This window comes from Candoia aspera, chromosome 1 (assembly GCF_035149785.1).
Source record: "Candoia aspera isolate rCanAsp1 chromosome 1, rCanAsp1.hap2, whole genome shotgun sequence".
Lineage (NCBI taxonomy): Eukaryota > Metazoa > Chordata > Lepidosauria > Squamata > Boidae > Candoia > Candoia aspera.
Window position 1 is genome coordinate 82,550,278 of NC_086153.1, and position 24,268 is coordinate 82,574,545.

The window sequence follows — 24,268 nt, forward strand, 5'->3', positions numbered from 1 at the left end:
TTCTCCCACTGTTCATCCCAGCAGATGGTATTCAGTGGCATGTTGCCTATAAACATAGGAGGCTCAATAAAGTATTCATGACTAACAGCAATCTATGGATTTTGTCCAATTCCCTATTAAAGCTATCAAAGCTAGTGGGCTTTTACCATATGGCAGTGAATTATGCAAAATGTGAACGAGTTTCTTTTTGCCTGTGCTCCATTCTACTGAATTGGATGATCTTGAGTTCAGGTATTGAGAGCGATACTTCTCTCAGAACATTTTCTTCACTCTACACACACTACTGTAAACTTTTATCTTCTTAACCTTAAGCCCTATATTTTTCCAAATGCGAAAGATCCAAGCTTCTTAATCTTGTAAGGGAAGGGACCCCTTATCATTTTGCCTGCCGCTTTTCAAGGGGATGTTAAAAGGAGACATAATTATGGAGAAGAGGGGATGGAAGATAACGTTCTCCCTCCTTAGTCAAATAGAAAGTAATAGGAGAACCACAGACAACCTTATAAGCTTTAGCAATTTTGCAGTGGGACTAGATACTTGTGACTAGTTCTCTTTAAAAACCAATATACAGAAAGAAACCCCTAAATGCAAAATGAATGCATGCATTTTAAGGTGTGTGTGTGTTTGTGTAAAAGAGAGAGAGAGATTTCCTACTTCTGCTTTTGATACTTATTATGCCACCAGCTTCAAATACCTGAAGCCAAGACAGTTTTGTTTTTCCTTTTATTTTGAAAACGTCTATTGCGAAGGACTGCATATGCCAAAACAACAGTTTGGAACTTCTCTATTAAATGGAAGATAAGTAGATAATGCCATTAGTAATTTATGTAATCTTAATTTTCAAGTTTATGTGCTTTCCTAAATGTGAGCCACAAGTCTATTTCATACCCAAAACAAAAGTGAAGGTAAATGTAAAAGAGCCCTGAAAGTGAGAACAGAGAACATTAAATCATTAAAACAAACTAACAGTGAATCTACTGCTACATTATTATTCTCAGCAAGCACAATCAAGGCCTCTAAGCTAGGGAAAACTGCTGGGTCTATGTGTACGTGTTGCATGTGGGCATTTTCCAAATATCAGGTCATGTGAGTCTCTATTATATGAATTCTCATCAAGATGATTCTGTTCCTAATGTCTACAGGGACTCAGTCCAATCTTGAGAAAGTAAAGTTCAGTTCATGCAATAAGATGCCTACCTCCTCCTTCTCTTGGACCATCTTACCCCATCTCATATGCAGGAACTCCCCAATTTCTTTCCAAAAATTTTGGCATTCTGCACAGCAGTACAAGGGGAAGGAGAAATCCATTTTCTCAGCCCATGCTTGGTGAACTGACTTTACTGTTGTTGTTTTGCTTCCTATCCCATTTTTCTTTCCATTGGGTACATTATTTGACCCAAGCCAAATAAAACAAGTTTTATATCAATTAAAGGAACTCAAAGCAAAATAAACAACATACAAACTACAACTCTTAACACATTATGTGTCTAGAGATATAATTTTGGATTTAATCTCCAAACTGATGTTGACAGCAATGCTAAGATTTAAACATGATATGTTCAATATTTTGATTTGGTTTACTGTATTTTTGATACATTAGCAAGCCTGATCTGAGAATTACAGGGAAAAGAGATACTACTTGTTGCCTTGTCATAAATATCACAAGCAGAACTCACTTATTTTTCTCTAGAGAGCATCACTTCATACTGAAAACTGAAACTTCTTTTCTAGTATAGAGTATGATATTCTTCAACTTCTAGTATATTTAAGAGAACATCTAATACTTATTTATGATGTAACCCTTATAAGTGGACTAATATTGCAAAAAAGAAAAAAAAAAGAAAAACCCCAAAAACAGGGAACTAGAGCCAATGTCAAAACTTATGGAAAATTATAAACAGACTAGCATTTTGCGGCAATTAAATAGAAATAATAGCTTAAGCAAACCAAAGTCCCTCCAGTTTGAATGTGGTGACAAACTCTGATTAATTTTAAATCAAAAACTCATACTTCTGCTGCCCTTATATCCACTCTGCAGAAGATGAAAAATGAAGGAAAACGTGAACCCAAATATGTTTTGCTCCTTGAACATGCTTCACTGAATCATGACTGAGCGTTACAATTGAACTGGTTTAGGAAGAACATTTTGCATAGTTGGAAAAACCCAAAAACATTTCCACTGAAGTTGTTCTTTCCTGCTCAAACAGATGTAAAAATCAGTGACAAAAATGCATCTGTCATGAGAGTTTTGCAAGATATATGCTAACTCATTTTGACTTATTGCTACCTAATAATCTATATAGTTGATTACCAGACTGAGTTGCACAGAATATTAGCGTATTAATTCTGCCCCTCCTTTTTTCATCTTATGCAGCCACAGTTTCTCTGACAAACAAGAGGAAGAACAGAAGGAATTCAGATTAGAAATTGCAGGTCCTGATGGTATCCATTATGGTACCATATGTAATTCCTCTGTTGTCAATATATACTGTTTGGCTTTTTGTTTGCAACTGACCACAGTTCTTTAATAAACAGAATGACTTAGTCTTTGGAACAGAGATATTTAATGCAATAATTTCAACAACCAATTTACTGAATGTATATATTGAAAGATACAAGTGTAAGCTTTAGCCCTAATGCTATTTCCTGATCCCATTGTGTCATCTAATTCAAACAATATTACTCTCTCAAGACAGCAGGCATTTTCTGTTTAACCGACAATTCCCTACATCAGTTTACAGGAGGAAATCATTGTACTGTTTCTATTTTCCATAATAATTCAATTGTATTGCTTTTGGGATCTTATTCAGTAAATATTGTCAATGACCACAGTTAAAATGTAGAGCTAAGCTACCATAAAGTTTCTTTCTTGTGTCAAATTTGATTCTGTGATTATCCGTAATCTATGCTCACCTCCCTCCATAGAGCGAATTATACTTAATGGAAAGGATAATTCCAAAGGAGACAATACAACATAAAACCTTATCCTGCTATGAGCAGCCTTTTTCAATTTAGTCAATGAGGCTTAACATCAGACAGAAAGGGGGAAACACTAAACATTTCCCAGCAGTACAGACAGCATTACTAACATACCCCTACTTAGAGAATCTTATACATAAAAATTTATAAGGCTGTGTAAATTCTGGCTTCTGCATAAGCCATGGAACAAATGAGGTAATTCCATGATTATGTGTAATCTATGATTGCCCAATCCTTAAGGTGGTCTTTTAAAAGTCTTGTCCAATAATCACATTATTTTTATTGTATAGCCTCATTTTTCACTACGATGAACCTCTGATATGTTAAAGCAGATATCCTTAGGTAGGCAACCTGCATGGTTGCAGCAAATGCTCCTCTCCATTTGAGGATGTAGTGTTTGGGCTCTACATTACAGCACAAAAAGCATCTCTCTGTCTTCTGCTAAAGCAGAAGCAGCATAAACTAGGTCCTAGCAAACTGAATACATTTATGATTTTTAAAAAATGGATTAAAATATTAAATTTTTCTCATTAAAAAAAGACACTTTAAAATGAAATGCTATCTCAACATTGTGAAAATGATACAATCTCAGAAGAATAAATAAAAGGCTGCTTTATGTGCTACCTGTGCTACCTACCAGTTAAGCATGGACTCCTATTTCAGTACCGCAACTTGTGAAAATGGCTCTTTCCAACCTATCATCGTTCGCTTTTTGAAATCCCCAGTTATTATTTTTATTGAAGTAAGTTGATAAATACACAGGCTGGCTATGATAGTGGTATTTCTAAAGATTATATAAATATGTTGCGTTGAGTTCTAAATGAAATGTGTTTTAGTGCTCAGATCAGATCGCTGTTTAAATCATATTTGACGAACTATCAATGAAAAACATGATTTAAATCAAATCAATCAGTTAAATCAGCATTTTTGCTTGGTGATTTACACTGTACGTTCTTCCTCTCTGCTCCTCCTGCTAGAGTTTTCACCCTTAAACTACCTTATCCATATTTTTCTTTCTTTGGATTGGGTTTAACTCTTATTTTCAGAATATGGTCAACAAGGAAGTACTTTGACAATATAGTAGGATCAAGGACTTTTCAATCTGGGTTCCCTTCTCACCAGCTTTACAGATATTCAGAACTTTATTCCCCAACAGACAGTTGTATCTGGACTGTATCTCATTCAAGCCCAAGTTACAAAATTAGGAGGTGTATCTCTGCAAACTGTACATACAGTACTCATTCATTTCTGTGCAACTACAAAAGATTCAGCCACCTGCTATTATTTATAGTTTGTCAACCTACAACAAATCAGAAATTATTTCGTCAATTTTCAGGAATGTGTTGGGTCTCCAGAGGTAGAAAATGAAAAAACAGTATGCATGTTTTTAAACAACTAATTAATTTTTAATATGTTAATAAGATCTGCTTTAATTACATCTTTATTTTGGATTATATTTTGAACAGTAAACCAATGTTTTTGGTTTAAAAGTAAGCATTCTCATTTCATGGGAAACATTCAAAACTGAAAAGCAACATTTCTTTCTTTAGCAGATGGCTAGTATTGGGCAATATGTCAAATTCTATTAAGTAGACTCACAAATGTTTGGTATCCTTACAAAATGCTGACATCACTTTCCAAGTGTGCTTCCATATCACAAATAAAGACTTGTGGGTTTCTTCTACAAATATACTAAATACATACAAAGAACCAACATTTAATTTGAAAAGCACTTACACATACATGTACGTATGGCTACAGAATATACTATGAAACATCAACTAATTTCTGACACTTCAAGATACACTACATGTGTGAAATGAAAGACTTTGTCACGGCCAGCTCAGACCCAGAAGATGAAGAGGAGTTACAGGAGGACCATCAGCCTGAGGGGATTCAGCTGGAAGAGTCGCAGGCCGGGAAAGCAGTGTTGCCTAGCAACCAGGAGAGGCAGTTATTGCTGGCTTCAGAAGACCAAGAGGCGGAGCTAACACCTCCCCCTAATGCAAGGGCTCACCACAAAGAGAGGAGGGCTGAACAAAGACGCTCAGCAAGTCTATTGGCCAGAAAGAACCCTGCCCCGCCAAAGGAACAAATCCAGATCATGCCATCCCTACCTAAGGGGAGCCACGTGCCTCACAGAATTGTTGACAACTCTCCATTTATCTCACAAGTGTGTTCTTCAACTCCTTAGCCTGCCTTCTCAAGTACTGGCCCTGGACCCTCATAGCATGTTTGTTTGACCCTCTAGTACCTTGTTTACCATTTGAACTCTGTCTTGCCTCTAATTTAAGCTGGCTGAGTTTTTGTGGGCTCGATATTTTGGGCATGAGGGACAACTGTTTGTTCAAACCCTTTTGCCATTAGAGTTCTGTTTGAAAACCTTTTTAGTAAAGATATAATATTTACCTGTGTATCTGTGATTTCTATGGGTTGGGACAGGAACCCATAGAAATGGGTTCCTGTCCCAACCCTTCAAATTCCACTCAGTTTTGTCTTAATACTTCCCTTTGTTCCATATACTGTATATTTGCCACATCTTTTGAATGTTATATGATAGATTTATATCTTCCATGACTACAGGAGCTCAAGGGTCAATATCTCCCTTCAGTTTATTCCCACAACAACAATATGTTGTGGGTTGGGCAGCCATTACAGGGGAAGGGAGAGAGGAAATTTTATTCCTATCCTCACTTCCAACCCCCCAATCTCAACCCAAATTTCTGGGAGTCAGATTGCTGAAGGCCCTGGATTTAGGCTAGTTCCTTTGAATGCCAAAGAGAATATAATACAAGCACACCTATTCTGCAGGAGCTATATTGGCTGCCAACAATCTTCCAGGCCAAATTCAAGGTGATTACCTATACAATCCTATACTGTATAGGGCCCCCTTGCCTTCAGGAACCACATACTCCAGATAAAATCTGCCTACCCAGTGAGGTTTAGCTGGGAGGGGATCCTAAGTATACGTACCTCTTGAGAATATGAAGTCCATAGGATGCCCTTCCCATTAATCCCCATCTTTTATCCTTTTAGAAAAGAAATGAAAACTGCCCTGTTCTATGATTTGGAATGGAGGGTTTTCAGTAGAGGATAACAGTAAATACAAATGCGATCTGTTTGTTTTATCTTGATTTTATTTGGTGTATTGTGTTTACATATAGTTTTATTACCACAAGCTGCCTAGAATCTGTTGAGCATGCGGCATATACATTTTCATAAATAAATAAACACTACTTTTCTAAAAAAAAAAAAGTTGAATTGATTTATAAATCCCATGTAACAGTCTCTGCACAGAACAAAACCCATCCAAGAATCAATGCATGGTATTCTTAAGCAACTTGCACTCAGGTTTACTTACAGACATTGTCTCCACTGGAGATATCATTGGCAGGCCTGTATTCTGAAATTTTAATACTCTTTTATTTTTCATTTTGAAAGATAATATATAAGCACTAAAGCCAAGAATTGGATTCAAATTGTTAGACTCACAAGCTAAACATATGAAGCTCTGGAGGCTGTCCAAACAAAATTATTCCTAGGTGTTGATGTCCATTTAATAAAAATTCAGTGTTGTAATTATCTTCCTACTACTTCCCCAAAGAGTATTAATACTCATAATCATAGTATTTCTCATCCAATTATTTTAATGCTGCACAAAGACAGATGGGGACAGTAGCCAATCGCTGCACCAGATCATTGCCTTCTGATAGATTTTTTAAAATTAGCCTTTATTTCACAAGTAAAAAAAATGCAACACTACTCTTAAGATAAAAAATAGTAATACTCCTTTTCAAAATAAAGAGCTTTGTTGATTAAACCAGTAGTAACTTTAATTAAATTAGGAAGTAAATGCTCTCTTCTTCTTTGTTTCCAAATAACAGTCAAGTTACAGTCTTTTAAAACCTGTCATTGATAATTGCTCTATTAAGAAACAACAAAATAAATTTCTTGCCACTAGTTAAGCTGTCCATCTTCCAAAGTAGTCACCTTTACAGCTATACCCCAAACAACTTTGTATGGTAAGAGACTTCGAATCACATGTAGTCCATGTTTTCAAAAAATGGAATGTGTAACTCAACAAAACTGTGAATCTATTCCTAATCTTCGAATATTCTGTGTCAATTCAATAAATATATCTGCCTGGCTGATCGTTATTTTCCACCTTTGTCATACTTAACATCAAGAAATAAAAGTAATTCTACTTAGCCATACACAGACAGGGCTATTTTCTCAAAAAAGCCTTGCATTTGTAGAAAGCAGTTTTCAATAAAGAGCTTGATCAGAGATTTACCAACATAATCTTTTGATAGCTTTCATCTATTCTGCCCTTTCAAAAACACAATGGCTTTATCCATACTATTATGCTGAAAATGTAAGTAATTGACCCTCTTGAGATAATGGGAGAGAAAAAATGGACATCGACTGCAAAATTCTAACCCTAGATTAAAATGAAACTGTACAATCTACATCTCCTTTTACATAAGAAAATCCCTCTTTTGAGATGTAGGGAGAAAGAAGGAAGCTGTAATGCACACATGTGTAAAGCATATACTACTTTTTATGTGAACCAACAACTTTACTGTAAAATATAACAGTTTTCATGCTGACCAATATTATTTTCATTTCAATGAATCTGCCCTCTTCAGTATTATTTCAGATAAAGAAACTATTAGCAGTGGAAAGCTTATGACAGCTGAGCAAATGAAAAAGATCACAAATCTGGAGAACGTATTTGATAAATGGTATATCCTCTCTTAAAATGTGTATGTTCATCACTGACAAAAGAAAATAAAATCTAAAAAGAAAACTGATAACACAAATAAATTACAAATTAGCCTTCTCCTTTCTTTCCCAACTCCTCACTGAAGGTTGTACTGAGAGAGATCTTGTGGCCTAAGTATCATTTAACAGAATAAAAGCAGACAATCAGAAAGGAACATTAACAAACCTGTTGCTGTGGATACTGCATTCCTCCCATGGAACCAGGAGTCCGGCTCTGCATTCCCATTGGAAAACGCTGTGGTCCTGGTGGCCCATATGACTGCCCTGGATATGGACTGCCTGCCTGTGATTGGGCATGGGGGCTGTTGCCAACTGCAAACAACTGAGGTCTTTTCATTACCATTGGATCCATTGGGTTGCCCTATTGATTAGAGGAAGAAAATGATAAAAGCAATGTTTTAATCCACTGCATGAATAATTTTGAAAATCACTTGGTTGATATACTTTCAAAGTCTTCATTCTAAAATGAGATCTACTAACTTTTTTTTTTTAAACCCTACAGTTTAATTTCAGGCATAATATAATTCAGTTCCAGAGAAGCATGTTCATATAGTTCCACAGTCAACTACATAAGGATGAAACTCCTCAAGGAAGCATGGTTGGCAATTGGAAGATCTTACCAGACAATAGTCTACATAGTCTAATTGCTCTATCTTTACCACTGTTCACAGATTTTTTTTCATTTTTTTATTCAAGTCAGTAAGCAAGTCATACATTACAGTTCACATCAGAAGTTTCTTTTGATTTTTGTTTTGTTTGACTTCAGAAAATAACAACAAAATCCTGATTTTATTTGGCAGCACATATAATACATTTACAACAGATCACTGCTCCCTTATTTATTTATTTATTTATTTATTTGATTTATTTATATAGACACCCATCTCACTCAGCAACTCTGGGCGGTTCACAGCAGGTAAAAGCAATGCAAAACATGGTGCAAAACGCAGCAACACACACATCAGCTAGTATTATTCAATATATAATAAATGGCACAAATATTCTTAAAGCTTTCACACCTCACAGAAAGTGAATGACAGTATCTATTCCTTTCTATGGATAATTTACTTAAGTTATCCACAGTGTTTCTTAAATCTAGGAATGAGCTGTTTCTCTTCACTTTTTATATGGAAGTTAGTAATTCAACAAAAGTCAATATGTCTAGAGGAGAATAACAAAAAAGGTGTGCATATTCACATACTCATGTAGATTCATATTCCAAAACTCTATCATTACTGAAGCTGTTTTTAGTAGCAATGGATTTAGAATTTAATGTGGCATTTTAAGTGGATCACAATTTTCCTTTATATGCTCTCTTGTAAATAAAAATGAAGTGCATAGCTGTTGCTGCAGAGGTCTCTCAATGTAAACAAATATTCACAAACTGATTTTCCTGTTTCTAATCGCTGTAGCTACCTGAAACCTATTCGCTACATTTCAATATTGAATTCTTTCAGGATTTAAGTTCCCAATACAATTATGATGTGCTATTTTTCCTTGGACCATTGATTTCTACCTACGCCTGAATGCAACCCATAATTTGCCTAATATTTTTTCTTGTACCATTTAATAGACTCTATTAAAAGTCTGTTTTAATAATCCTGGATAGGTACAAGCTCCAGGTACCTTCATGCAGCCCATTGGCTGCCCCTTTGTTCTGCCCTTCACATGAGGTATCATTAACTACCATTATTATTATTATTACTATTCAAATTTATATAGCCACCCATCTCATGGGAAGTGACTCTGGGCAGCATTATATCTTATTTGGAATCTATGGTAGTGGCTTTCCAAAGCAGCCAGGATTTAAAAACTAAAATTGACAGAGTTTCATATCCCAACTTGATTGGAAGGTCTCAACTGTAGTTTCTTGATTCTCATGAAACAGAAAATTAAATTAACCAAATATTATTACTTTGTTAGGAGTTGGACTCAGATATATGGAGCTCACACATACTCCGAATACTAAACTAAATTTGATCATCCAAACATAGTCCTATGTTTTCTTCTCCTCCTCAGTCTCATCTTTGTTTTCAATATTAGTTTGATTCAAAGTGTCTATTTGGGCTATTTAAATTAATTCATGCTGCAGTGAAATAAGCATAGACAGATACCCAGTAGGAAGTTGGCTACTAGCATCTTAAAAATTGATTAAGTTCAACTATTCTACTGCAACTAATCTTAAAATTACAAAATAGGATTCTACAAAATTAAAATCAACCAAAATTATAATAGATAGTAATTATTGCAACATTTTTCAAAGACTATTACAAATAAATTATAAAAACTGCAACAGCTAAGCATGCAGGAACATCAACATATACTGTATGTGCTAGGAAAATATACTCCTCAGAGGAGATGTGCATTTATATATGAAAATTCCTTCCATAGAAAGCCAATTTACTGCAGTGGTTAAGGCATAAGACTAGAAACTGGGAGACTGTGGTTCTAGCCCCACCGTAGGCACATAGCCAGCTGGGTGACCTTGGGCTAGACTCTCTCAGCTAGGATGAAGGCAATGCCAAGCCACTTCTGAAATCTTGCAGAGAAAACTGCAGGGACGTGTCCAGGCAGTCACCAGGAGTCAATACTGACTTGAAGGCACAGAAAAAACAAAATTCCCACCATAAACTATACTCACTGTGTATACAGGCTTAGACTCATGAGTTAAAGCTAGAAACATGCAAATGGATTCCTATTTACATAATGGACTTTGCTCCCTGCAAAATCCCAGTGCAAATTCTCTGCAAATCTCTAGAGATGCAATTATGGGACTTCATGGGGTAGGGAGGATGTGATCAGTGGTATCTGTTCTGATTGTGGATGAACAACATTGCTCTAGTTCTTGGCACTGCATTTTAAAGAGTATTCAAACTGGAGCAGATTCAGAGAAGGGAAACAAAAATAAAGGAACAGAAATTGAAGTCCTATGAAAAGAGACTGAAGGAAATGGGAACATTTAGCTTTGACAACAGAAGACTAATGGGAGCTATGACACCACTCTTCAAATACATGAAAAAATGTCACACAGAAGAAGGTAAAGATCTGTTATGCACTGTTCAAGAGTGCAGAACATGAAATAATGGATTCAAGTTAGAAGAAGGCAGATCTTATTTGAATGTAAAAAAAAAACCACCTTCCTAACAGTAAGAATAGTTTGACAGTGGAACCAATTACCAAGAGAAGAGGTGGGCTTCCCTTCACCGGATGAGTTCAAACAAATGAAAACTCAGAGAAATTTTAAATTGATTTGCTGAACTAAGCAGGGGATTGGATTTGATGACCTAAATGGCATCCAATTCCAATGATTTTACTGCACTACATGGCTATAGTATCAATGAGGAGGCCATGCCATATTTCTCCTGGGAGTCTGTGGAGGGGTGGAGAGAGGTGCATCTTAAAATATTAAATAGAAATCTGTATCTTTCCTCAATCTAAACTGATGGCCTTTACAAAATAAAGCAATGAAATTAAATGTCACTTCCTCAAGTTGTATGCATTTATTCTAATCTTACTTTTAAAATATTGAGGTTAGAGTATCAACCATTCACTGGTAATTTATTATACTTTGGATAAACCTATTATGCCTATGAAGCAAACAAATCACAACCAACACCTCCCCACCCCCCAACCCCTGTTTTTAATGAACTACACACAAGTTGACTTTTCACAGTGCCACTGCAAGGGCACATAGAGGTTAAAATAACAGTTAAACCCAATTACATACATTTATCATACCTGATGGCTGAAAGAATTCTACAACTGAGAAAAACTAACTACAGTACTTGGCTTCCTACCACTGGCCTCAATTTTACTGTATTACTTAAGAGTAACTGATATTATACTATAGCATTTTTAAATTTGTTCCTTTATCTGCTTCCCTATTCAGTTCTCCCTTCTAGTTTATTTTTAATCCTGACTCTCAATTACCTTAGATCCATCACATCAAAGTCTTCTTGAGATCCACAGACCATATAGAGGGCCTTCATCCATAAGAGAACAACTACTATATTCTAATTTTTTATGATTATATCTGGAGGTTGTATTGTGGGTTTCTTTTGTTTCAGGAGTTTTGAACATTTGACTGGGTTTTTTTCAGTTGCTTACAAAAGCAGATGACAAATGCTTTGATTACCTATCAGGGCTATGCCAGCTGCATTCCCATATCTCCCCCAAAGGCTGTTCCTGAGGATCAAGGGAATCTCTGGGATGCTATACAATGGAACATATGGTTCAAGCACACAAGAAAACTGTGAGGAATTCATAGATCTATGTTGCATTAGTAGAAGTGCCCAATGTTTTTATTCTGCTATAGGATACATTTTATTATTTTGATACATTATATACTATTTTGTACACTTCTGTGCAACATGATTGAGAGGTTTTAAAAATGCATTTTTAAATAAAAATGAAAGGCAATACAGAAAGCCACTGCAATAGAAAAATCCAACATATTGTTTAAATATGATAATACTTCAAGAGGCTGGTATCTCTGTTCATAGTATTTTTTTTTTAAAAAACTTTACCTAAGAAATACATTTTCTCATAATCTGTTTTGCTGTAAACCAATATAATTCACCTATTTCTAACAGCCATAGCTGCATGAAGATATATTGCCTAAAAGCAGCACATTTTTAAGTAATTCATGAGCTCTGCCCTAGTTGCAAGCAAGTTCCTCTAGGGAATCTGCACTGATTCATAATATACATTCAGCATTTTGATTTCCAGATTTAAAGTCAAAGTGCTAGATGAATGTTCAGAACATTTTGAATAAGAGCCTAAGCTGAGGGCTTGCAAGAGCTGAAAGATAGAGAATAAATCAAATAAATAAATAAGTTAGGAAACTGTTAGTTTCCAAGTATAAACTCTCTGATATGTTCTTCCAGAATGTTTCCCTATGATTCTACCTGGATTTGTTGTTGTTGTTTATTCGTTTAATCGCTTCCGACTCTTCGTGACATTATGGACCAGCCCACGCCAGAGCTTCCTGTCGGTCGTCAACACCCCCAGCTCCCCCAGGGACGAGTCCGTCACCTCTAGAATATCATCCATCCACCTTGCCCTTGGTCGGCCCCTCTTCCTTTTGCCCTCCACTCTCCCTAGCATCAGCATCTTCTCCAGGGTGTCCTGTCTTCTCATTATGTGGCCAAAGGATTTCAGTTTTGCCTTGAATATCATTCCCTCAAGTGAGCAGTCTGGCTTTATTTCCTGGAGGATGGACTGGTTTGATCTTCTTGCAGTCCAAGGCACTCTCAGAATTTTCCTCCAACACCACAGTTCAAAAGCATCAATCTTCCTTCTCTCAGCCTTCTTTATGGTCCAGCTCTCACAGCCATATGTTACTACGGGGAACACCATTGCTTTAACTATGCGGGCCTTTGTTGTCAGTGTGATGTCTCTGCTCTTAACTATTTTATCGAGATTTCTCATTGCTCTTCTCCCAAGGATTAAGCGTCTTCTGATTTCCTGACTGCAGTCAGCATCTGCAGTAATCTTCGCACCTAGAAATACGTCTCTCACTGCTTCTACATTTTCTCCCTCTATCTGCCAGTTATCAATCAAGCTGGTTGCCATAATCTTGGTTTTTTTGAGGTTTAGCTGCAAGCCAGCTTTTGCACTTTCTTCTTTCACCTTCATCATAAGGCTCCTCAGTTCCTCTTCGCTTTCAGCCATCACCTGGATTTACAACATATAAAATTGACTTTGTTCTCATGTAACAAGAAGCACAATAGCAATCTAGCCTATACTTCCAGAGTTACCAATATATGATGGATGTGCATAAAATAATGCATCAAAACTCAGTGAGGCTGATGATGGCTATCCTGCATCAAGATACAGCTTTGAATTCTTTGAATGTTCTCTAGCTCAGGATCTGCAAGACTGGTGCCTGTAATTGTAGAGGTATGGCTTTGCTATTGAGTAAGAGAAGAAAAGAACATTCCCAGCATTCAACTATTTTCAGTAATGCTGGTTACCGGTAACAGTTCCAATATTGCAGATTATGTCCTTGTTTCTGCATCTAACACATTTTGTGATATACTCAGTGAAGAAATGGGCAACGTGTGGCCCTAAGATGTTGTTTGGTTTCCACCAGTTCTTGCTAGCACAGCCAACAGCAAGGGATTACAGAAACTCCAATCAAACATCATCTCAATGACCATATGCTGCACATTTCTACCTTAGCACAATGTTGGCTTTTAGACCAAATATTCCCAGCTTGGGTACAATCAGTGGTATCTCCACAGAGAGGGGGGGTAAAAATGCAGCCATGTGATTGAGGCTGCAATCTTGACTTTGACTCCCCTGCAGATAACCTTAGGGGCACAGCCTCCCTGCCTTTAATAGAAGTCACATTCACACTGAGACAGTGTTTGCTGCCAAACTGAACCGTGCTAGGCAACAAATTCCATCTACTGCAGCCTTTAAGTATTACAGAAAAAAAGTTGCTCCGTTAATAAGTTTTGTAGTAAAAGGTGGGGAGAACTTTGGAGACTAAGTTACACTGGCTTTCACACCGTGGAAGGGTAGGCACAAAAATACATCTACTCTATTTTCTACAGTTATATATTAACATAGAAAAAATGTATGCTGGCCATATATTCTCTGCATTTATGGCAAATTATTAATCAAGTCCCACCTGAAACAATTTGTTAAATTGATTTTAATCACTCGGCCTCTCATGTGAAGCTTTGTATAATCAGCATTTCATTTACAAAATTAATTGCCTGATTGATTCTCAAGAGGCAGTAGCTGTCATTACACTGCTGTCATAACTTTTGAAAAGGGGTGTCACAGCATGTAATTCTGGCAGTATGAAAAGCAGTGCTATTTAAAACTGAGGGTGGGGGTGAAAATAAATGCAGTGGCTTTACCAAGTACTGTAGCTTTCCAGGCTGAAAGGAAGTTTTCTTTATATATTATTTATTTATCTCCCTCCTTCCCTCTCTTTCTTTCTCTCTTCTGACAGCTTTAGTCAGCCTTGTGACTCCTATTCTCCACTCAGTGAATTAATTTACGAAACTACTATTCAGCATTTCTTACTGTGAATCACTGTCAATTTAAGTCAATTATGCCATGCCTTTTCTGGATGTGTATAATGAGGTTGTTGGTGGGGGGGGGGGTCAGCTGATCAAAGGTCAATGTTAAGGCTGCTGATTTTGCATTTTTTTAAAAAAAGCTTTGTATAACTTTACAATTTTTTCTATTGAATTTAACTGCCCAACTATTTCCTTGTATTAAAAGGATTTGGCCTGGTGTGCACTGTATTCATATGGAACTAGACTAAGTTTTTGGAGGTTGACTGAATCTAATGTAGGTTCCTTGAACCACAACTGTGGGGTATTAGTTCAGTATGCAATCCCAGACAACATCACCCATAGGCAATGAAGACAAGAATTATTCTATGACTACACTACTGCCCTGCTATATGGAAAAAACAGGAAGGAATTTTGTCTCCCTTTCGGCTGCATTGCTTCTACGCATATATATGCAACTTTTAAATATATTTATGGGAACTCATTAAAAAAAATAAGGGGGATCTGGGCTTTGTTAGAGACAAAGTAACTTTCACAATAATATGGAAAACAACAAGAAAGATCCTCCTCATTACTTACACTTACCAATATTTACTAAGTGTCCCAGGTTCATTTTTACATTTCTAGGAGGCAGTCTAGCTGCTCTGTTAAATAGAAGAAACATAAACTCCTTCAATATGTATTATTTGACTGCTAATTAATAACTTCCCATAAAGCATCTAAAGGCTTTCTAAACTCAATGACCACAAAGTAATGTTTGCCAAAGGGAATTTTCACATTGTGTCAGACTGCTTGTGGTTTTCAATCTCCAGCTGAACATAGGACCTTTGGGATCAAGTTTTGGTAGCAAATGTTGTTCTGTATGTGCATTTTTCATCTTTATCTTTATTATCCATAAGAGATACTTTCTGAAAATGGTTATTCAAATTATCCTTTCTTTAAAAAGAGAATAAATTATCTTGGCCTGGATTACTTTTTCGGAGATTGGTTTGAGTTAAACAGCAATGAAATTAAACTATAGGCTATTTAAGTATCTCATATTAAATAGTTTATAAGAGAAAGCACCTCACAAAGTATCTTTTGCTATTATTCCAGTGATATTATTTCCAAAAACATGTGGGGAAAAAATCTGATTCTTGGGGAAAAGTTTTTAACAAAATGAGTAACTAAACAAACAATCAGATTCCACACCAGAACCCTAGGATTATTGCATACATTTGATGGAGAGTATATGGGGTTAAATAGCAAGAAACTTACTACATTTTTACTTTGGGAAGCTAAATTATTAATCACTCAGCATTGGAAATATTTGGATAATTTATCAATTGAAAAATAGCATAGGAAAACGTGGTCAGCTCTATTCAAAAAGTATTAGATAAGGTTTGTATCATGGAATCCAACATTATATCATCACAGTGTTGGAAGGGACCTAAGAGGTCATCAAGTCCAACTTCCGGCACACTGCAGGATTCACTACATTATTTGTGATAGATGACTCTGTTTGAAAACCTCCAGTGAAGGGGAAGAAACCATGCAGTAACTTATTTCACTGACAGACAGCTGTTATTGTCAAGACATTCTACCTAATGTCTAATCTGTATCTACATCCTTGAAGTTTCTTCCCAATAGTTCCAGTCTAACCCTCTGGAGCAAGTGAGAATAAGTCCAAACCATCTACAATGTGACTGCCTTCAGGTATTTGAAGACAGCTATCATGTCCCTCTCAACTTTTTCTGCAAGCTAATCATACCTAGGTCTTTTAACCCTTCTTCATAGAACTTGATTTCCAGTCTTTTCACTATCTTGGTAGCCCTTCTCTGGACAAGCTCCAGTTTATCAACGTCCTTTTTAAACTTGGGAGTGCAGACCAGAACACAATTCTCCAAGTAAGGCCTGACCAAGGCGGACTAGAGCAGGATAATTACTTCCTGCAATCTGGACTCTCTGCTCCTCTTGATGTTTGTCAAATTGTTGCTGGCCTCCTCTGCAGCTGCATTACACTGCTGGGACATGTTGAGACTGTAATCCACTAGTGCCCACAAATCCTTCTCACGTGTGTGAGCCAGATTTCCCCCATGTTTCTTTTGTTTTCCTTATCATTTAGATGCATGACTTTACATTTCCCCTGTTAGATTTCATTCTATTTGTTTCTGTCTACTGTTCTAGCTACATTTTTTGAATGTTTTCCCTCTCCTCCCAAGTATTAACCACTCCTCCTAGCTTTGTATCATCTGAAAATTTGGTAAATATTCCCTTAACTCCCTTGTCCGTGTCATTTATAAAAACACTGAACAGCACTAGGCCCAGGACAGTGGCACCCAACTCAAGATGTCTCTCCAGGGAGATTTGACGCCATTTATAACTACCTTTGAGATTGATCCTTGAGCCAATCGTAGATCCATCTAAAAGTTGAGTTGTCACCCCAGATTTGATCATTTTGTTAATATGGATGCTATGAGACACTGTCAAAAGCCTTGCTAAAGTCAAGACATGCTATATCCATGGCCTTGCCCCAATCAACCAGTCTAGTAACTCTATCATAAAAGGAAATCAAGTTAGTCTGGCATCACTGGTGTGGCATAAATCCATGTTGGCTCCTGTTAATTAATCAATTCCTATCTAAGTGCTCACAGACATGCTGCTTGATAATAGGCTCAAGGACCTTGCCCAGGACAGATGTCAAGCTCATAGGCCTGTAGTTTCCTGGGTCCTGCTTCATCACCTTTTTGAAAATAGGAATAACATTAGCCCTCCTCCACTCTTCTGGGACCTCACCTGTTCTCCAGGACTTGTCAAAGATTACAGAGATGATTCTGCAATTACCTTTGCTAGTTCCTTAGGATGTAATGTATCTGGCTCTGGAGACTAACTCATTTAAATTAGCTAGGAATTTCCTCACTTGCTCTTTGCTTATCTTGAGCTTCAATTCACTCCTCCCGCCCCCAGTGGCACAGTGAGGGACAACTAAGGGTTTATTCACCTTCCGAAAGTAAACAGATGCAAAATAGGAGTTGGCCTTCTCATAATCCACCTTAATAATTTCACCATTTCTTGTACATTTCCTTTTTTCCTTTTAAGCAATTTATAAAATTTGGTGTGGATCCAGTTTGGTCTCTTTAGATGACTTCCATTCTTCCTTCTCGTAGGAATTGTTTGAGTTTGAGCCTCCAGTATCTTTTTTTGCAGAAGCTCTCAGCCTAATTGGACATTTTGCTCCTTTAGGATATCAAGCCATTGGATCCTTCCTACTATTCTTCTGAGTCCATCAATGTCTGCTCTTCTGAACTCTAATACTGAAGTCTGATTGCTTGAGTTTCTCCTTCCGGGGCTATCTGAAATTCCAGGATAGCATGGTCACTGCCTCCCAGGGTCAAGTTAAGTTTACTCCCTCAACCATTTCCTCCCTGTTGGTAAGGATTAGGTCCAGGGTAGCAGATCTCTTTGTTTCCTCTTCTACCTTCTGACAAATGAAGTTATCTGCGAGAGAGGACCAGAATTTCTCAGACCTATAACTATCAGCATAAGATTTCCCACAAATGTCTGGACATAGTTAAAATCCCGCATAGTCACTATCTCATGCTTCCTTGATAGTTGGGTCCTCTGGTGCAGAAAGGTTTCATCCTCCTCTTCAGCTTGCCCTTGAGGCCTTTAATAAACTCCCACAACTGTGTCCCTTTTTTCCCCCCTTTTATTCTTACAGGGACACTCTCAACAGGACTCCCGTGCTCCCAAACCTGAATTTTTGTAGATTCATGTTTTCCTCACATATAAGCCAACATCCCTTACCTTTTGTTGAGCCTAGTTGTTTTTAAGTTGTAGCACCTTCCAGCACTGTGTTCCACTGATGTGTATAATCCTGCCATGTTTCAGTAATACCTATGACGTCATATTTATGTTCCTGTACTAGGATTCCCAGCTCTTGTTTGTTTCCTATACTTTGTGTGTTGGTATAAAGATACTTTAGACTGTAGTTGGCACTCCTTACTGATCTGACTCTTGTATTTTCTTGCTTTTTATTTTGCCTACATCCTACCCTTCTGTTTCTGGCTGTATGACACCTTCCCTGTCCTCACTTGTCAGCTGTATAGTCAGCTCTGGTGTTTTACTACCCTCCCCATTTTGAGCTTAAAGCTCTCGATGAGTGTGGCAAGGTGCCTGCCAAATTTGTCCTTCCCTGTCTTTGTAAGATGTAACCCATTTCTTGCCAGCAGTCCTTCTTGTAGATAAATCAATCCATGGTCAAGGAAGCCAAATCCTTCTCAGTGACACCATCTGAACAGCCAGTTGTTCACCTCTAGGATCTTATTTTCTCTTCTTGCATGTCTGTTCATTGGAACTGTAGATAAAAAACAATCGGTGCTTCCAGATCTTTCACCTTCACCATATGTTGAAGACACAGGATGATGAACTAACATTCTACACAATCTAGAAGGAACAGATTTCTTTTATAAACAATATTAAGTCTTCTGTTACTTCACAGGAGATGTGGAAATTATAGTCTCTTTACTAAATTAGTAAAGTGCCACTCAAAATGTATTGTGTGTGTATGTTTGTGTGTGTGTGTATGTTTGTGTGTGTGTGTATGTATGTATGTACATGTGTGTGTGTATGTATTAAAATGATGTGCCAGTTTTACTTGTTGTTCTGTACGCATAAGGCTATAATTTGTAAAATGATATTCAAAATGTTAACTTTAAAGGGAACTTTTAAGTCACTCTGGGAAACAAAAAAAGAAAAAAAATATTATTCCATTACAGACTAAATCAAAAGTATAAAAATATAGCTATGACTCAACTTGAAAAATACTTTCTACACATTAATTTATAGTCTGAAGACTTGCCCTTAACTAAATAAAGAATGGGAAAGACTAGGTTATTAACAATTGTTTAAAATGTTTAGCACTTAGATAATTAGTTTTTTTTAAAAATCCCTGGGTTTGTCAATATACTATTAAATGGAAAATAAAAGATTTAGAAAATATGAATCACTAGTTAAATGTTTTCAAAGCACTTGAGGAAACAACATTGGGAAACTGATTTATGCTTACAGAAAACTTCATTTACAACAGATCTTCTTTGTAATGTAATGTTTCCCAGGTATTATTTTACAATTCTGATTATCACTTACAGAATTTATTTATTAAACTGCTTTTCTTAGACACGCAAAGCTGCTAATTTGTTCCAACTATATCATGCATCATCTGAAAAGATTACACTGCAATCATGAAATAACACTCTGGATAACACATTTCATATGGATTTTAAAACTTTTAAGTCTAATACTATTCAATTCAACATACCTACATATATAGCCATAATATTGTTCATTCTTGGGGTAAGCAATGTTATGCATTATGCATGTGTACATGCACACACATATACATACAATGTTGTATTCTTGCACATAATCCATGCATCAACCACATCTGTGCACCAATTCATATTTTGCCTTTTGTTTCTCACCTCTCTCTTTTTGAAGATTTCATCAGCTCAATAAAACCACAACTTTCTCAGTCGTCTTCTTCATCTCAATCCATTCATTCTTGCTTCATATAATTTGTTTTGCAATTCTTTCATGCTGATCATTCAGTTTTATATTCAATTCATATTTATGCAGCATCCATTCATTCTTGAACCTTTTTGTTTTATCACATACATTCCTTAAGTAACCCATTTCCACTGCATTCAAGTTAATGTTTCCCCTGACATACCCAATTTTCATTTCCATATAACTAAGCAAGCAGAAGCATCTCACCATTTTTGCTTCTTTTGACAAACATTCATTCCTCACAACAGACATATTCTACCCACTACTTTTCTACTAGCATTTGTATATCTTCACATTTTCCCATCTTCAGTAAACTTTCTAAGAGTACATAAATTCATTCACTTGCTCTATTTCTTTTCTCTTAATGTATAACAAGTCTACTTGGAGTTGCCTTTGAAAATCACCCAGACACTGTATTTGATCCAAAATGCACTGGCCCATGTGTTGGTAAATCAGAGGCATCATGTCCTTGTAACACATATATTATCAGTCACTGAAACAGTTACCAGTATGTTTCTGGGTGCCATTCAAGCTGCTGGTTTTAACCTATAAAGCTGTATATGGCTTGGCACACAGATGCCTGTAAGATCACCTCCTCTACACAGAAGATACTCACCTAAATCATCAGATAAGCACACCCTATCAAAACATCTCTGGCTGACCTCCAGTTTCTTTGAGGAAAAGCGGGCATGGGCTACAAACAATATTTTTGGTGGCAGCCTCTCCACTGTGGAACACCTCCCTTCCTAAAGTCACACCACCACCTTCATTATAGGCCTTCCAGAAATTGGTAAAAACTGAGTTGTTTCAGAGATAATTTGGTGATCGAGGGATGTTGTCCCTGTGTGAATTGTATTTATGGCATTTTTGTTATGCTGCATTATCGTTTTCTTGTTTTTATTACTGATATTGTTTTTAAGATACGTGGAATTTTTTTCCTGATGTAAACTGCAGGGAGTTAGTTCCATTACAGCATACTGAAATACAATAAATAAATAAAGTTGCAATTATTTACTCTGTTTTCCCTGTTAAACACAATTAACTTGTTTTTTTTAATCATTTCTCAGCTATATACACCTTACTGTATCACTCTATCTAGAATTCATTGCAAATTCACATTCTCAGCCCATAACATGACATTTTATGGATACAAATATATACCACATTTATATCTACAAGCAACACCCCTCCACATTACGTAAAGATTCTTTATGCTAGAGGTTCCCAAACTTTCCCAGTTTACAGCACCCTTAAAGTTGCAAAGATATAACATCACAAAAATTTAAAATATCCTGTAATGCCTCTGTGAGTTCACTGCAGGATCCCAAGGCACCACAGCACACAGCTTGGGAACTACGGCCTAATACACTTATATATAAATAACTGAATGAGCAATTGCATCTCACACATATTTGGCTTTCTCTCTGCTCAGTGGTGACGATTCACTGAGAATTCTCAGACGTGCTTTACTTCTATCATCACATACAGGTAGTACTCACTTAACGATGGGAATTGGGACCAGCAACTCTGTCGCTAAGCAATGTAGTCATAAAGTGTGACATCGTGTGACCACGCTGACTGATCACAGCAGTTGTAGCAGTTTCAGCTGCCATCATTAGGTGAATCCCATGCAGTCGTGTTCATTGATCTCCATTTGCGACCTCCTACCAGCTTCCCTATTCACTTTGTTGGAAGCCGGCAGTGAAAGTCACAAATGACAATCACATGAACACGGGATGCTGTGACTGTCATAATTGTGAGCTGGTTGCCAAGTGCCCAGATCACGATCGTGTGACTGCGGGGATGCTGTAATGGCCACAACTACAAGGAACAACCATAGTCTCCTCATTCAGCACCATCGTCACTTCAAACAGTCGCTGAATGAGCAGTCACTGAACAAGGACCACCTGTACTCATCTTACTGTATTCAACTACATATTATACAAAATATTGCACAGTTCAACCTTATTCATTTATCATAAGCTTTCCCTGAATCACCAAATGTTCAGTGAAATTTCTCATACTCACACGTTTTTTTGTAATCAGGTCAAAAGCAAAAACCTAGTCTGCACAACCACTGCCTAGTAAAAAGCTGAACTGTACTTCCCAAAGTTTGTCCACTGTCATTTCTCGTATCGTTTCAATCAGAATTCTACCAGGCAAATTAATCATCTCTGTAGTTTTTTCATTCACTCTTGTATCCTTCCCTTTGAACAGAAACAATAGCATTCTTCCTATCATCAGGCATGGATGATTCAAACTATATATGTTATAAAAGTACACAGCCCTTCCATAAGCAAGCCACATATATTTTAACATGCCTCCAGTTATACTGTCTACACCTGCAGCCTTACCATTCAATATTCTTACAACATTTTTACCTCCTTTTCATCATTTTTATAGGACACTAATATTTGTAACATAACTTTCAGTTCTACTGTTCAACACAGCATTATTCCCATACAAATATCTAAATTTACTTCCTTGCATTCTCTCAGTTCAATTTAACCCCAGATCATTTCATCACTTTTATTCTTAATTCCACACATGCTTCTGGATACCTTGATTGGTCATTTTCACCAATTTCTAGATTTTTTTTCCCAACAATTTCTGGTTTTTGTTTTATGAAGGAAGAGGATAAAGAGGAATTTTCTAGTAGTGGAATTCCAATGAAAAACAAGTGTATTTTTCAGTGTTTTCCAGGATGGGTGCTGAAGAATGTATTAATCACTCTAAATAATTCTGGATAGCCTGTGTGATGTTCTGGCTAAGGTGCTGATCTAGGATTCAGGAAACTCAGGTTCAAATATACCATCAGTATTGAAACTTGCTGGGTGACCTTGGGCCAGTCACTCTGTCTGCCCAACTTACCTCCCAGGATTTCATTTATTGAGATAAAAATGTAGCTAGATTCACCCTCTAAGCTGTCATGAACTGCTGGGGGGAAGGCAACATATAAATTTAATAATTAAATAATATGGAAAAAGCAGTATATGTATCTGTTTCTGTTCAATAATGTATACAAGTAATAAATTAATATGCATACTATTTCATAACCATTATATTTATGCATATTTTACAAACAAAATGACATAGTAAATAAAGCATGAAAAACAAGATTTTGTCTCTTAAATGGATTTGTGAATTCAATTATACATCATACTCAAAAAACATAATACATTAAAAAGTTCAAAATATCTTCAAAGGTCTTTCAAGTCTATAACAGCTATAGCTTTGATCTAAAGGATAAACATTCTGATTTATAACATATTATACTTGTGGCAGTCAGCATGCTGAAGGGACTGCCTGAGTTATATTCACAATCCAGCTGAGATGGCAAGAGTTTTCACATGAAGGACAGTTCCAGCTGAATCTGATCCCAGGCAGCACAAATAGCAGGCTGGAGAACACCAGTATCAGCACAGGTGGCTCCTAAAAAGAGTCAACTTTTATATACACAACAGACCCAAAACCATGGTTTGACTGATGGGGAGCAGAACACAGAGTTGAATATATTACCAAATGTTTATTTTAAATTTAATCAAACTATATCTTTATTTGTTTTTTTTTTTGCTTGTTTATTTAATCAACTTATATAGTCGCCCTACTCAGCACATGATTCCGGATGGCATACGTTACCAATAAAGAGCAGCAAATCAATAAAAAACACATAATAAATCCAAGTATAAAAACAGTCCAAAACAACAGCATACAAGTGCCAGTATATAAGTGCCAAGAAAAAAAAGCTCATCCAGGGGTCATACCACTCCCAGTCCCAATGCTTGAGAAAAAAGCAGATCTTTAATGTCTTTCAAAAGGTAGGGGCAAATCAAATCTCAAGGAAAATGTTCCAAAGGTTGGGATTAGCAACAGAGAAGGCATGTTTCCTGATTCCCACCAGATGACATTGCCTGAGATGGAAT

General features: G+C 36.7%; 1 protein-coding gene across 2 annotated transcripts in view; it reads right to left on the bottom strand.

Annotated features, from left to right (window-relative positions):
• ARID1B (AT-rich interaction domain 1B) overlaps positions 1 to 24,268 on the bottom strand; it is a 422,870-nt gene that overhangs the window by 376,658 nt on the left and 21,944 nt on the right. For both annotated transcript variants that reach the window (XM_063308100.1, XM_063308110.1), the window contains exon 2: positions 7,931 to 8,125. In XM_063308100.1, coding sequence (XP_063164170.1) covers positions 7,931 to 8,125 — 195 coding nt within the window. The remainder of the gene's footprint in view (positions 1 to 7,930; positions 8,126 to 24,268) is intronic.